The sequence below is a fragment of the Oryctolagus cuniculus genome, chromosome 7, assembly GCF_051225735.1.
Source record: "Oryctolagus cuniculus isolate XC-2025 breed Fujian yellow rabbit chromosome 7, ASM5122573v1, whole genome shotgun sequence".
Classification (NCBI taxonomy): domain Eukaryota; kingdom Metazoa; phylum Chordata; class Mammalia; order Lagomorpha; family Leporidae; genus Oryctolagus; species Oryctolagus cuniculus.
Genome location: NC_142873.1, coordinates 97,315,816 through 97,331,755, shown reverse-complemented (window position 1 = coordinate 97,331,755; position 15,940 = coordinate 97,315,816). Strand labels below are relative to the sequence as shown.

Below are 15,940 nucleotides of genomic sequence, written 5' to 3'. Positions count from 1 at the left end.
CATGAAGTTAGTTAACTACAGAGACAGGAACAGAACCATCTCAAAACAATCTAGGATTCATAAAGTTATAATTGTTGTATTTATCACTCTACTTAGTTTAAGAGTTTCTGCCAATGAGTAGATTTTCACATTCATGCCTTTGTCTCTGGCACCTAGCATTTTGTCAAAACACAGAACAAGAAATCACTATCTGATAAGCGTGTTACGAAAATTGAGGCTCATTCGAGGAGAGATTGGTATTACAAGACTTGAAAATTCAAAAAAGCTTTTATTTTCCCTGAGTACACCTTTTAACTTTTCCAATGGCAGATTCTGATCATCTCAAAGATTTTTGTATGGATGCTTCTTAAGAGACCACAAAGGGTGATTACAGAACTTGAAACTAAGATCCACCCAAGAGATACTCTAAAACTAGAGGTGTGTTCTATTACATGATGGTGGAAACTTGTATCCTTTAGTAAGTAGATAGCTGAGGAGCTGTGGAATTACTCAAATCAGGAAAAGTGATGAAGATACAATTCCCAGGATGCCTGATTTTCATAGTTAAAAACGAAAAAGCTAGAAATGTGGATGGAACTAGGGTGTAAACCCAATCCAACTTGGCGTAGCAGTCTTAGAATTAAAACTAAGGAAATCCACTTTAGTCTTAAATTTTCTTCCACAAAATATTTTTAAAAATAATGTGAGAAAACTAGAGTGATCTAGAAGCAGGAAGCCAAAGACTAAGAGCTTGGCATGTTGATCTTGCACTGTTCAGAAAAAATGAATCTGGAAGGGACTCCTCTGAAAACATCTCCTAGAGCTGTGCAAGATTCTTTGCTAAAAAAGTTTTTTACTGGCAATATAGCTCTCCATGTGCTTTGGTCCCAGGAAAGTGGTGCTCAAGATGGAATATGTCAGTACTCTGGTCACAGGGAGAATGTTCTAATGGTGGAAACAATCAAAATGACACTCTGGTGACATAACATGAGCCCTGTCTTTTAAAGCCTGAGGATTCTTCAGCAAAATGGCAAAGTTTCCAGATTTATGAGGATGGGACCCAGTGTCTGGAATCATGAAACCACAGAATGATATTGCCTCAGATATGCCATGCCTGACTCTCTAATTTCAACAATATGAAGGTGATTTTTAAAAAAGCAACATGTAATTAGACAGTGTTTTTAAAATGTTGATTAAAAAGCATAAATTTCTGTGAAGTGCAAGGAATATTATAATAAAGTCATCCTAGGAATATAAGATCAAAGCCATCTCTGAAATCTCTTGCTTTAAGAATTTTTCAATATAACCCTTAACTAATTCAATAATCCAAGAAAACACTTCAAAAATGTAAATTTATTTTCAGTTACTTATTACTTACGAGTCCTATAATAACTAGTCTGTTCATGTTATGAAAACAGCCTCTAACATTTCTCTTTGTTTATATTAATGTAGTTTGAAAAACAAAGCATCTGTTTCATTTTAAACATCTTTCATAGATATAAAACTAATGTTTATAAATGTACAAAATTAAACCAGTTTAAGCTGAAGGCAAATGACTTGAGATCCTTATAAAGTAGTATTTTCTTAGATTATGCAGTGAATTCTCCTCAGTGATTTTCTTCATTTACTGTAGCTAATATTTACCTTTATTACATTACTGATAAATGTAATTACCAAGTTCTACCAACCCAGCTTTCCTTTAGACAAAACTATACTCTCTCATTATTACAATTCTTAAGAAAAAAAATTGAAGTCCACTCACTCAATATGAACCATGTTTGCTTCAAATGAAAATACATGTTTATATTAGTCTGGATCCCGATTTCATATATAGTTAATGTAGAACCTGGGTGTTCCTGAAGATTTCTGTATTCCTGGTAACAGTACCATATTCCTTGAAAAGAGTGAAAAAAATTAATATAAAATACAGTTTTCAAAAAAAGTAGAAGCTACATGTTTATAATGTATATCTAGATGAGATTGATCAGTGTAGTCATTTTTATAAAGACAAGATTCATATTTATACAGTAAATATTTTATTTGGCTCTAATGATCCAAATGACCCAAAATTGTATTGATATAAGTATTTCCAATATTTGTCTGTGTGACTTGATAACATCTGCCTTTAAATGTCCTTTTGACTAGAAACAACCTCAATGTACATCAATAGGAACTTGCTAAAGAAATTATGATACATTTGTTCAGTAGAAAGTTGTGTTGAAATGTGCCTAAAGGGAGATTTATACTCAATATCAATTTATTCAGTTATTTACTTATTATTTTAGTTCTATGAATTTTGAGGCTAATATAATAGATGCATACTAGTTTGGAATTATGTTTTTTTAGTGAATCAAATTATTTCTATCCTTAATGCTTTTTAATTCTAAAACCTATTTTTATGATATGGTTTCTATAGTTTGCTTCTGTTTAATTATTGCAAGTATATTTTTACCCTTTCCTTCACATTCAAGTGTTCTATTGCCTTATGTATTGTGTAACTTTTGTAAGTAATATGCAACTCCAACTATTGTGCTTATATTTTAATCTGAGCTAACAATTTCTGTACTCTAATTATTGAACATAATGCATGCATATTTAATATATTGATATATTTATACTAGGTTTTACCATTCTAATTTTGCTTTTCCTGTTCCACTTTTTGTTCACACATTGTTTCTTTTAATTCTTGTCTTCTAAAAATGGATCTGGATAAGATCCAAGATGGGTGAATAGTGAGAAGCCAAACTGACCTCAGTCACAGAGGGACATTAGAAAAAAAAAAAAAAGGATCATGTTCCCAGGGGACTGATTGAAAGCAATTTACAGTGGATAATGGACAGAACAGAACACAGACTCTTTGGAGTAACAAGGAGAGAGTCAGATACACTGCTTCCAGCTACTTCTGCATCTACATGACCAACTCTGTGTTGGGAAGTGTCACCTTCCCAGGGCAAGGTAAGAGGAGGCTGCCTCAGCTCTGGCCATTGGCAGCTTTGACTGAAGGAGAATTCCATGATCAACACTGGCTTCGAATCTGGCCTGGGAACCTGGTGGGGTGTTTGAGTGACTACTTTGCTTCATGAAGAGAGACCACATTGCTCCCTCACCTACCAAAGTGCCAGACTTAATCTGCTGAGGTGGAGCTGCCCCTGAACTATGACCTGATCTACTGCTGGAGGCTATTAAAATAGCTGGCAGGATAGAGAGTGGATCCCCTGCACTCTGTGACTGTGGGAATTCTCAGCACAGGCCAAGGAGTGGGAGGGTTGTGTGTTGTGTATGGGTTCCTGTGTACCCACTTGGTATGACTATGGAGACAGAGATCCCTAATTCCTGGAGATGGATTTCATGGAGGGGTCAGGAGATACACTACAGGGTGAGTCAGTGCTCTGTGCCTGTGTGCATGCCTCAGGGGTGGTGTGCACTGGTATCATGAGCTCACTCTAGGCTTGAATCAGCTGATTCATCCTGGAACGCAAAAAGGCTTGGATTGTGAACATACTATCCAGCTCCAACATCCCTTCCTCCTACTGACTAAAACCAGAGGTGGTCTACCACACCCAAAATGGGCGTCACTTTTGACTCTTGTCCCACCCACAAATTGTGAAAAGAGCACCATGGCCTTATCCAGCACACACCCCTGGAACTAATCCCCACCAAGCCCCAGAGACACATTGTCAGGGTATAAAGCCTTCAGTCAAAAAACAAAAACAAAAACAAAAACAAACAAAAAACAAAAAACAAAGGAAGGTTGAATGTTTCTTCAAAGGGGACACAATAATTCATTAATATTGGACTGTGAAGAAGGGGAGATCGATGAAATGCCTGAAAAAGAATTCAAAATAGTGATTGTAAGGTTATTCAAAAACCCAGAGAAACTGTTAAATGAAATTACCAAGCCAATATATGACATGGATGAAAAATTCAGCAAAGAGATAGAGATATTGAACAAAACCAAACAAATATTAGAAGTGAAGTATTCAATAAGTTAAGTAAAAACTACAATGGACAACCTTAACAACAGAATTGGTGAGGCAGAAGAAAGAGTATCCAATCTAGAAGACAGGTCTTTTGAAACATCTCAGTCAGACAAAACAAAAAAATAAAAGAGGAAGAAAAATTAGGAAGACTTAAAGTAGTTTTGGGATCCATGGAAATGATCAAAGGACCAAATAAAGAGTCGGGACTGGCGCTGTGGAGTAGCGTGTAAAACCGCCACTTGCAGTGCTGGCATCACAGATAAGTACCTGTTTGAGACCTGACTGCTCCATTCTGACCCAGCTCTCTACTATGGCCTGGGAAAGCAGTGGAAGATGGCCCAATTACTTGGGCCCCAGCACACATGTGGGAGACCTGGAGGAAGCTCCTAGCTCCTGGCTTTGGATCAGCTCAGCTCAGGCTATTGCAACCATTTGGGGAGTGGACCAGTGGATGGAAGATCTCTCTTGCTCGCTCACTCTCTGCTTCTGCCTCTGCCTCTCTGTAACTCTGCCTTTCAAATACATATGTAAATCTTTAAAAAAAAGTCTAAACAGTACCTGAAGGTATAAAAAAAGTCTTAGAAAACCTATTCAGTGATAATAGTAAAAAAATTCCCCAATATGGAGAAAGATATGGACCTCCAAAGACTGGAAGCATATAGGATTCCCAGTAGGCATGATCAGAACAGATCCTTACCATGACATTATATTTAATCTTTCAAAAGTAAAACATAAGGAGAATATCCTAAAATTTACAAAAGATAAATGCCAGATCATCTTTAAAGGAACTACTTTCAAGTTGACAGTGTTCTCAAAAGAAAACCTAGAAGATCAGCAACAAATAGTGAAACAGTTCAAGTTCTAAAAGAACAAAATTGCCAATCTAGTTAAGAGTCAACAAAGCTCTCATTCGTAAAGGAACATGGATGCAAAAATCCTCAACAAAATAATCGAATCCAACATCACATCAAAAATATCATCAACCCAGATGAAGTGGGATTTATCCCAGGGATACAGGGATAGTTCAATACATGCAAAGCAATAAATGCTATATGTAACATTAACAAAATGAAGGATAAAAACCATATGATTATCTCAATCGGTGAAGAGAAGAGCATTTGTTAAAATACAACACATTTTCGATATAAAATCCTTAAATCGTGTATAGAAAGAACATACCTCAAAACAATCAAGGTGATATATGACGAAACCAATACCAGTATTATATTGAATGGGACAAAGCTAGAAGCATTTCTACAAAGATCCAGAACTAGACCAAGATGTCCACTCTTACCACTATTATTCAATATAGTTCTGGAAGTTTTAGCCAGAGTTATTAGGCAAGAAAAGAAATCAAAGGGATACAAATTAGAAAGGAGGTGTTAAATTATCCCTGTTTTCAGATGATATGATGTTTTATATATGGGGAACCAAAAAACTCTACTAAGAGACTATTAAAACTCATAAGATAATTTGGCTAAGTTGCTGGATATAAAATCAATCCACAATACACAAAATCTTACAGCAACAATACTCTGGCTGAGAAAGAACTTATAAAATCAGTCCCAATCACAATAGCTATAAAAAGATATAAATATATTGGGATAAATTTAGCCAAGGATGTGAAAGACCTCTACAATGAAAATTACAAAACATTAATGAAAGAAATAGAAGATACGGAAAAATTGAACAACCTACCATGTTCATGGTTTGGAAGAATTAATATCATCAAAATGTCCATACTATCCAAAGCAATTTACAGATTCAATGTGATTCCAATCAAAATACCCGGGACATTATTCACAGATCTAGAAAAAAAATCCTAACATTCATATGGAAACACAAGAGATCTCAAATATTCAAAGCAATCTTAAGCAATAAAAACAAAGCTGGAGGCATCACAACACCACATTTCAAGACATACTACAGGGTAGTTACAATCAAAACAGCCTGGTACTGGCACAAAAAATATACATGTAGACCAATGGAACATAATAAAACTCCGGAAATTGTTACACAAATCTAGAACCAATTAATTTTTTTAAATACAAGCTAATATCATTCCTTAGAGAAAGGACAATATCTTCAACAAATGGTGTTGGGAAAATTGGATCTTAGCATGCAAAAGAAGGAATCAAGACCTCTACCTTACAATTAACAATGGATCAAAAATCTAAACCTGAGACCTGAAACCACTGTATGGCTAGACAAAAACAGAGAGGAAACATGGCAGAACATCAGCATAGGCAAAGACTTCTTGGATAAGACTCCAGAGGCAGAGGCAATGAAAGCAAAAATAGACAAATGGGATTACATAAGCCAGAAACTTCTGCACAGCAAAGGAAACACTCAACAAAGTTAAGAATGGGAGAAAATATTTGCAAACTATGCATTGGATAAATATTAATATCCAGAATATATAAGGAACTCAAGACACTCAACAAAAGTCAATCTAGTAAAGAAATGGGCAAATGACATAAACAAGAATTTTCACAGGATAAAATAAAACTGGCCAACAGACAGATGAAAAAATGCTCAAGATCACTAGCTATCAGGAATTGCAAATAAAAACCACAATGAGGTATTATCTCATCCCAGTTAGAATCATCCAAAAATCAAAAAAATCACAAATGCTGGCAAGGATGTGGAGAAAAAGGTACACTACTACACTCTTGTTGGGAATGCAAACTGGTACAACTATTGTGAATGACCAATGGAACATTGGTATGGAGATTCCTGAGAAGAACATATGGAGATTCCCGAGAAAACTAAAATAAATCTACCATATGACTAAACTACTCAACTCCTGTGAATATATCCAAAAGAAAGGAAATCAGCATATGAAAGAGTTATCTGTACCCCTATGTTTATAGCAGCTCAGTTCACAATAGCTAAGATATGGAAGCAACATAGATGTCCATCAGTTGTGACTAGATAAAGAAAATGTGTTATATACATAATGGAATATTACTCAGCCATAAAAATAATGAAATCTTGTCTTTAGTAACAAAATGGATATAATTGGAGAATATTATGCTAAGCGAAATAAGCCGGACTGAAAAAGATAAATATCGCATTTTTTTTCTTATTTGTGGTAGTTAACGTATTTAGAGAGTATAAAAAGAGGGGGATGCTCTTGGTCTGGGAGAGTTGAAGGGAAATGGGGAGTGACTGCTCATGGATATGATGTTTTTTCAGGTAGATGATGAAAATGTTGTAAAATTGATTATAATGGTGGCTGCATGACTATGTGACTACACTAAAAATTATTTAATTTATACTTTCAGTGAGTGAATTATAAGATACATGAATCAGATCTCAATAAAGCTGTCATAAAAAAACAAAGATGGATCTATTTACTTATTTTCCATTTTTTCTTCTGGACTAGTTTGGAACTTATGTACTTTATTTTTATAATAGATTGCCCTTGAAAATTCACTGTATATATTTTTTAAAATTTTTATTTTATTTTATTTTGACAGGCAGAGTGGACAGTGAGAGAGAGAGACAGAGAGAAAGGTCTTCCTTTGCTGTTGGTTCACCCTCCAATGGTCGCCACGACCGGCGCGCTGCAGCAGGCGCACCGTGCTGATCCAATGGCAGGAGCCAGGTACTTCTCCTGGTCTCCCATGGGGTGCAGGGCCCAAGCACCTGGGCCATCCTCCACTGCACTCCCTGGCCACAGCAGAGAGCTGGCCTGGAAGAGGGGCAACCGGGACAGAATCTGGTGCCCCGACCGGGACTAGAACCTGGTGTGCCGGTGCCGCAAGGCAGAGGATTAGCCTATTGAGCCATGGTGCCGGCCAAAATTCACTGTATATTCTTAATAATCAAGTTTAAAATGAGTATCTTAAGAAAGAAATATAAGGACCTTGGGTCACTCAATAATCACCCTACTCTGGATTTTAGTTATGTATATTTCCACCTAAATTTGGACATTATTATTTTATACAGGCAAAGTTTGCTTAGCTTTACCTACATGTTTATCATTTCATTTTCTTTGCTTACTATCCTCTCTTGTATCTCATATTTTTCTGTGGAATCATTTTTCCTCTCTCTTTCACAGATGCATTCAATTCATCAGCAAATACAGCTGGTAAAAACCCTTCTTGATATGAACTTTCCTTTTTTAGCATATGGATTACTGCAATATCCTCTTCACTGGCCTCATGGCTTCTGATCTTGCCTTACTACAGTCTGTTCTCAACACAGACACTAGAACAATCATCACATCACATTTCTTCTGTGCTCAAAACCAGACAATGCCTCCCCAATTCCCTCAGAGTAAAAGGCAAGGTCTTACAGCAATCTGTAAGGCTCTGACCCTCCACCAGCTTTATGATCTCATATACTATTCTCTCTTATACTCAGTGCACCCATTTGGACAGCTTCCTTAAAATCTTTGCTTTAGGTGTTACTACTTTCTGAAAATTTTCCATCATCTGCTGACTGAGTAACCATTGCTTCCTTCAAGTGTTTTCTCAGATCTCTTTGCATTAAGATTAATAATGCTGCATTTTTTTTGCTTCTCTCTCTAGCACGGTACTCTCAGTCTCCTTTATCTGCTCTGCTTTTTCTTTTTTCCATGATAATCATTGTTTTTTAGTATATAACTTACTTAGGCCATAAACATCTAAAAGTAAAAACCTTTGCCTGTCCTGTTTGTTTACTGTTATATGTCAAGAGTCTAGAATAGTGTCTCTATGCAATAGTTGATTAATATTTGTTGAAAGAATAAACAAATGCATGAATACACATTAATTTCCATTCCTTCACTCTCCTTGTTTATACCAAGATCCATCGTTAGTCAACAACAAATCTGACTATATGACTAATATATATCAGGCCTTACTCAACCTGTTCTCATTCTGAACTACATAATCATATTTTTGTTCACTTGTCACATTCTGCCTTATTTTGAGTAATTATTTCAGAGTCATATTTCAGTTCATTACATTTGTATTTTGCCACTTAGTTTATTAATTTAATTTTAATCTACCAATTGTTTAGTTTGAAACGTTCTATTTGGTTCATCTTCTATCTTTAATTCTTTAAACATTTTATATAGTGCTACTTCATGTTCTATATTTATGAATTCCCATATCTGACTCTACTGGACACTTCCGTCTGATGTTTATAGTTTCTATTGATTTTCACATATGGCAGTTTTCTTGTATGTTTGGTAATCTCTCTTTGTTGATTTTAATCTGTGGAAACCTGTTAATATAGATTGAGAAGTGCTTCATCTAGTGAAAACTTACATTTGTTTCTGCTGGAGGCCAATTGGTACTACCAAGCAAGGGTCATTTTAGACATTTTCAGGAATCCAGACTTAGTCCGGGGGTTGCAGGTTTGATTCCCTGCTTTAGTGTTTATTCAGACCTGAGTCTCCTGACTCCAGCACTGGCATGGGCCACCCAGACTTTCATACGTGCTTCCTGCTCATTTCCCCAATTTGATTTTACCCCATGGGCTTAAATTTTGCTTTCTTTTGGATTATTTTATTTATTTTCTATAAGCTAATAAAAACAATATATTATATAAAACAATACAGTATTAATCTTTATGCCGTTATTTCTTTTTAAGTGGCCCTTCCAGCTATTTAATTCCCTCATATTGATGGATGTGAAAATGTAGGCAGTATGTTTCAATTTCTTTTTCTTTTTCTCTCTTATTCCTAGTTTTTTGTTGTTGTTCTTTTTAAGTTATGATAATGGACTTATGCTCTTTTTCCTCAATAATAGTATGGCCTAACAACAAGAACAGTTACAATAACAAATAGTGGAACATTTACCTTACACTAGGAAATTTCTAATACTTTATATAAACTATTTGATTTAATACAGTTCCAATTCTATAGCTGAAGAAACCAAGAATTAGACTATGTACGTTTTAGAGGATCACACAGTCAATATGTGATGAATCTAGGATTGTGTCCTTTTCATACTCCAAATCCATGCTCATAACCACCACATTATAAGCATTTCCTGTGGACCTCTTAACATGTTCTAATCAGTGAAAACTGATACATGGTTGTACATGGGCTCCTGCCCACAAATAATATTGTCTTTTCTTTGCTCACTATGTCACTTCTTGGCCCTAGTAAATGGGCTGCTGTCAGTACAACATGATTGGTTTCCCCATAATGCGTAGAAGGCAGTTGTCCAAGAATGTAATAGAAGGAAGTCACATGCGGTTTTATTTACTTACACTGCACTTCCCAACCTAATGGGACATTTCCTCACCCAATAAATAGCATCCAATAAACACCACTAATTGCTGGCTTAACACCACCTGGGGAGTCAATAAGAGCCAAATTGGTTGTTTATTTTGCACTTTTTATACATTGACCATCTTTCTCCCTTTTTCCATTGTAAAAGTTGTACCACAGCCAGTTTCAGAATTTTTTTTTCATTGCTTAAGGTAAATCAATAAAGGCATTAGCAGACTTCACTATCCTTTCCTTCTTTAATTTTTTAAAATTTATTTATTTATTTATTTATTTAAAGGCAGAATTAGAGAGAGAGATATCTTCTATCCATCAGTTTGCTCCCAAAATGGTTGCAAGTGCTGAAGCAGGGCTGATCTGAAGCCAGGAGCCAGGAGCTTCTTCCAGGTCTCCCACATGGGTGCAGGGGTTCAAGCATTTGGGCCATCTTATGCTGCTTTCCCAGGCACATTAGTAGGGAGCTAGAACAGATGTGGAGAAGCTGGGACTTGAGCCAATGTCCATATAGGATGCTGGTGCCACAGGTGGTAGCGTTACTTGCTTTGCCACAGCAATGGGCCCCTAACCCTTTCCTTCTTGATAAGAATAAAAGAGTGATTGAGTGACAAGCCCAGGCTGTCTACTGACAAAGGGTAGGGGTTATTTTTGGTGTTGTTGTTGTTGACAGGCAGAGTCAGACAGTGAGAGAGGGAGACAGAGAGAAAGGTCTTCCTTCCATTGGTTCACCTCCCAAATGGCTACCACAGCCAGCACGCTGCGCCAATCTGAAGCCATGAGCCAGGTGCCTCCTCCTGGTCTCCCATGCAGGTGCAGGGCCCAAGCACTTGGGCCATCCTCCACTGCCTTCCCAGGCCACAGCAGAGAGCTGGACTGGAAGAGGAGCAACCGGGACAGAATCCGGCTCCCCAACCGGAACTAGAACCCGGAGTACCGGTGCCACAGGCAGAGGATTAGCCTAGTGAGCCGCAGTGCTGGCCAGGTAGGGGTTATTTTGAATTCTAAGCTGTTAATGTTTAAACAAAATGAATTTTGTGTAAAACTAGTTTTTTTTTTAACCTTTCATTGGAGTCTCTGACTAAGGGACCATCATTCTTGTGACCCACCTCTAATATGTTACCTGGCTGGGCTCGGGAGGAATGGTTAGCAGCTACACAGCAGGGTCAGGTAAGGGTTACCCTAGGAGATCTGAGTGATTTACTTGATACTCACTGAAGGTAATGAGGAGGATAATAACAATCTAATACACATTCTGCTTACTGTGTCCAGAGACCCTTCTCAGAGATGTGTATTAATTTTCATCTTTACAATCTTCTGAGATGCAGTGCACCATTGTTCTGATGTTATAGATATATAGGGAAACTGAGTGTCATAATCATTAATTAAATTTTTCCAAAGTCACTCAGTTGTATGTTATGAGGCTGGATTATAATCCTGCCTAACTGCAGAACCTGGAGCCTCAAAAGCACTCTTATCCTAATGTATATAAAGCTCTTTTCTGAATGATGGAAATAGGAGATTGGTATTTCTGATTTGTACTACCCTAAAACTGTGTAATCAATTCAAATGTTTAGGTGAAATTTTCTTTGGAATAGAAGCCTGTCAAACAGTTATATCTTGGCCCAAAGCATTTTTTAGAAGACTGAAAGCAAGCTGCTATAAAGGTGTACTGTTACATGGGAGACATTTTAATTTCTTCATTTATTGTATATGTGGTATCTGACATGTATTGGTTTTGGAGAGATTAAGTTAGTGGTTAGATTTCAACCTTGAAATAAAACTCCATCCATTGCATGTACTTCCAAATACTTGCCTCTAGGGGGTGACAGTATATGGATTAAAATTCTATCTAAATTTACGAAAGTCAAAAGTTAAATCATGCTTCTGTAAGAATGCACATCTGGCTTTTGATCAGTCAGAAAAGTTGAAGAAATAAAAGAAGTGGTCTGAAATGTTTTTCACTAATCTTAAAGGGAATCTTTTTATCTCTTCCTTAATATTCATGAGGCATGAGAACAAAAACTGGCAGGAAAAAGAGTAGGATATTCTGATAGCACTTTTTTTCAGCATAAGGAAGAAAATAGCTAGACAGACAATAGGTTCAAAATTGAATGATTTTTCTAAATTCAGTGCATTTTGGGGGAAGACAATTAAATTTATTGCAAGTGAATACTTTTGGTAATAATAGTAGCGGGAAAAAAAAAAGATGATTATAACATTCTGCGACTTTAAGAGGAGTGATACCTACCATATCCTATAATTCCAAGCACACCAAACATGAAGAACCAGAAGAGGAATCCAGCTATAAACCTCATGAGTATCAAGAATATCCAGCTAAGCACCATCGCGATAGTCAGGCCACTGGAGGGGAAAACCCACAACAAATGCAGAGGTCAGGTACGCTAAGCATAACATAGAAACATCAAGATGACACTTTTTTTCCTATGCAAAATGATTCTCAAACTATTTTACTTGGATACAGGGACATTTATAAGGACAAAAAGCATAAGCAATTATTTTCATTAAGACTTTCCTATTAAAGAGTAGGGCCATCGGGATTTTATACATGAGTCATCTTTGTATGCCTGAATAAACCAAAGTCTGTTATCAACCATTGTTCAAGGAAAAATATAATTCTTCCAACCATAATTTTAGCCTGTCATAGTTACCATGTCCTACTTATTTTTCCTTATATAAAATACAGCTATGATGAATTTGCACTGTTCTATCTTCTTGATAAACAAACAAAACTTTATACAATATTGTTGTCTAAAGTAAGAGCAGAAAGGCAAGAAAGGAGCAAAAGAGAAGGAAAAAAAAAAAACTGTCCACTTAGCTCCTGAACTCATGATTTTGTACTCACTCTCACTAAGATCTAATTATTTCAAATTGTTTGTGATGCCTTATATCACCAGACATCTCTTCCTGGTTCTCCATGATCTATGGGCTACCATTTGGAGCCACAGTAAGGCTTCTGTGTCTCCTGGGCTGTGTGGTTTTATCAAGCACTCAATAGAATGACTATTTTCTGTCTGCTTCAATTTCCTCCTAGAGTTTCACTGAACTTCTAGGAAAGCTTATTTTCCCAATATATTCAGGTTAAGGTCATATTGGAATTTTCTGATGTAATTTCCTCAAAGAGAATTCATTAAGATTAGAAACTTAGCTGACTGTTCTATTAAACATTGACATCTCTGGTGCTATCTGCAGATTTCCAAACATAGTAACAGACAGTGCCTGGTACATTTATTGAGTTTATTGTCTCATGTGTTATCTTTAAAAAGAAAATCTTAATTACTGTCACTGGATAGAGGATAGCACAGTATCAAAGTATCTTCTTAGGTCAAAGTCTTGCACACCATATCCTTTTAACTTCAGAAGCCATTCCTTCTTAAAATGACAAATACTTTAATGATTAAATCTTCACTGGGGTTGAAAGATTATTCTGTGGCATAGTCCAAAGAGAATATTCAAAGAAATCACAGGAAAAAAGAAAATTGTTTATTCTACATGCTTTAAATTCTTGCATAAAATTTTAACTAAATAAGGCTCATCTGTACTTTGTATACTTGCAACATAGATGAGAGTAGAAGGGTTGAATGTAAAGGGAGGGGTTGATGCTTTAGTGGTGTGAGTGGTACTGGGTTTCAGTGCATGTAATGGGAGTGTGGTGGGCAGGAGAATCTATCCTAATGTACACTTGTGTTAGGCAAGAGTACAGAAGCCAAAAGAAGAAGCATGGGAGCTGGCGCTGTGGCACAGTAGGTTAATCCTCCGCCGGTGGTGCTGGCATCCCCTATGGGCACCAGTTTGAGTCCTGGCTGCTTCTCTTCCCATCCAGCTCTCTGCTATGGCCTGGGAAAGCAGGGGATGATGGCCCAAGTTCTTGGGCCCCTGTTCCCACATGGGAGACTGGAAGAAGCTCCTGGCTCCTGGTTTCAGATCGGCACAGCTCCAGAATTTGGAGCCATTTGAGGAGTGAACCAACCAGTGGATGGAAGACCTTTCTCTCTGTCTCTCCCTCTTTCTCTCACTGTCTGTAATTCTACCTCTTAAATAAATAATTAATTAAAAGAAGAAACATGGAAATGATCTAGTGACAGCTGGATTTGATAATAAGGAAACAAACTAACTATTGTCAAATATAGACTATAATCTATGTTTAGGAGATATACCCTAACACAATGAATGTTTGTAATTATTGTATGTATGTAAATGAATAAAATCTTATAAAACTATGTAGTTTTACAGCTCTAAAAGCTACTTGGTAGTATTTCACACACAATTTTGATTTTATTAAGAATGATATCGCTAAATATATTTTGTGTAACTTTCTCCCCTAGTGTTTTTGTGACTGTTCCTTAAACCCCTAGTTTTTATTCATCTGCCATATTTCTTTTTAAAAGATATGTTTTTATTTATTTGAAAAGCAGAGTTATAGAGATAGGAGAGACGGGGGGAGAGAGAGTGAGAGCAAGAGAGCAAGCTTCCATCTTCAGGCTCACTGCCAAATGGCCGCAATGACTGGGTCTGTCCCAGGCCAAAGCCAGGAAATGGGAACTTCTTCTGGGTCTCCCACTTGGGTACAGGGGTCCAAGGGCTTGGACCATTTTTCTGCTGCTTTCCCAGGTGCATTAGTAGGGAGATGGATTGGAAGTCGAGCAGCCGGATCTTGAACTGGCACTCAGAGGTTTAACCTGCTATGCCACAATGCCAGCCCCACATCTGCTATGTTTTAAACACTATACAAGAAGTAAGGGAAATAAATATGAGTTAAACATAGCTGTAATAAAGAGGTCATAGTTTATTAATGGGAAGGAGCCAAGAAAATTAAATAGAAAATGGTCTGTCCTGTGGAAAAGGTAAGTGTGTCTGTGTATATATATACTACTCCCTTCCTCCCCTCCCCCCAACATACACACTGAGTATGAGTAATTATATCTGGGGAAGATAATAAAAGAGTAAAATGATACCAGAACTGACATTAAAGATGAGAAGGAGTTGCCCAAGATACAGGGAAGGATACATCAGGAAAGGGAACAGAATGTGCAAAAACATGGGGTCTGACAGTCTAGGTATGGGCATGTTATTTGATATGTTTAGAATATAGGGTTAATCAAGAAACAAGGATGGAGATTAATCTGAGAAAGTGAGTTCATCAAATTTGGAAATGGCCTTGGAATATCTGAAAAGGCCTTGAATTCATTCTTTAATCATTAAGGAACCACAGAAGCTTTTAAGCACTAGAAGGTGACACAGAGCCTGATAATAACACCAACTGTAGTTGTGGAAAACACATCTATCTACTTTAGTAGAGTGACTACATTCACTTGACTTTGCAGGGATGTGAAACACGTCTAAAAAGTTTAACTCTCTTCTTCCTTCTATAATTTTTAAGCTTATAACTACAATGATCTTTGATGATGATGATAACAATCATTATATGGAAGAGATGTCTTAAAAAATAGGAATGATCCTTTGGAGATGAATGGAAGGCCAAATGAGAAAACAGAACCAGAGAGAGGCTAGTGTTGTGGTGCAGCAGATTAAGCTGCTGTTTGTGATTCCAGCATCCTAAATCATAGCATGGCTCAAGTCCAGGCTACTCCACTTTTGATCCTGCTTCCTGCTAAAGCATCTTACTTAGAAATCAGTAAGAGATGGCCCAAGTAGTTGGGCCCTTGCCAGCTACATGAGAGACCTGAATTGAGTTCCTTGTTCCTGGCTTCAACCTAGCCCAGCTCTGGTTGTTGTG

General features: G+C 36.9%; 1 protein-coding gene across 1 annotated transcript in view; it reads right to left on the bottom strand.

Moving 5' to 3' along the window:
- The window catches only part of SLC44A5 (solute carrier family 44 member 5), a 437,182-nt gene that overhangs the window by 22,320 nt on the left and 398,922 nt on the right, over window positions 1-15,940 (bottom strand). The window contains exons 11-12 of the mRNA XM_051857582.3: window positions 12,434-12,546; window positions 1,742-1,873 (exon numbers count right to left, since the gene is read on the bottom strand). Of these exons, the coding sequence (XP_051713542.2) occupies window positions 1,742-1,873; window positions 12,434-12,546 (245 nt within the window). The remainder of the gene's footprint in view (window positions 1-1,741; window positions 1,874-12,433; window positions 12,547-15,940) is intronic.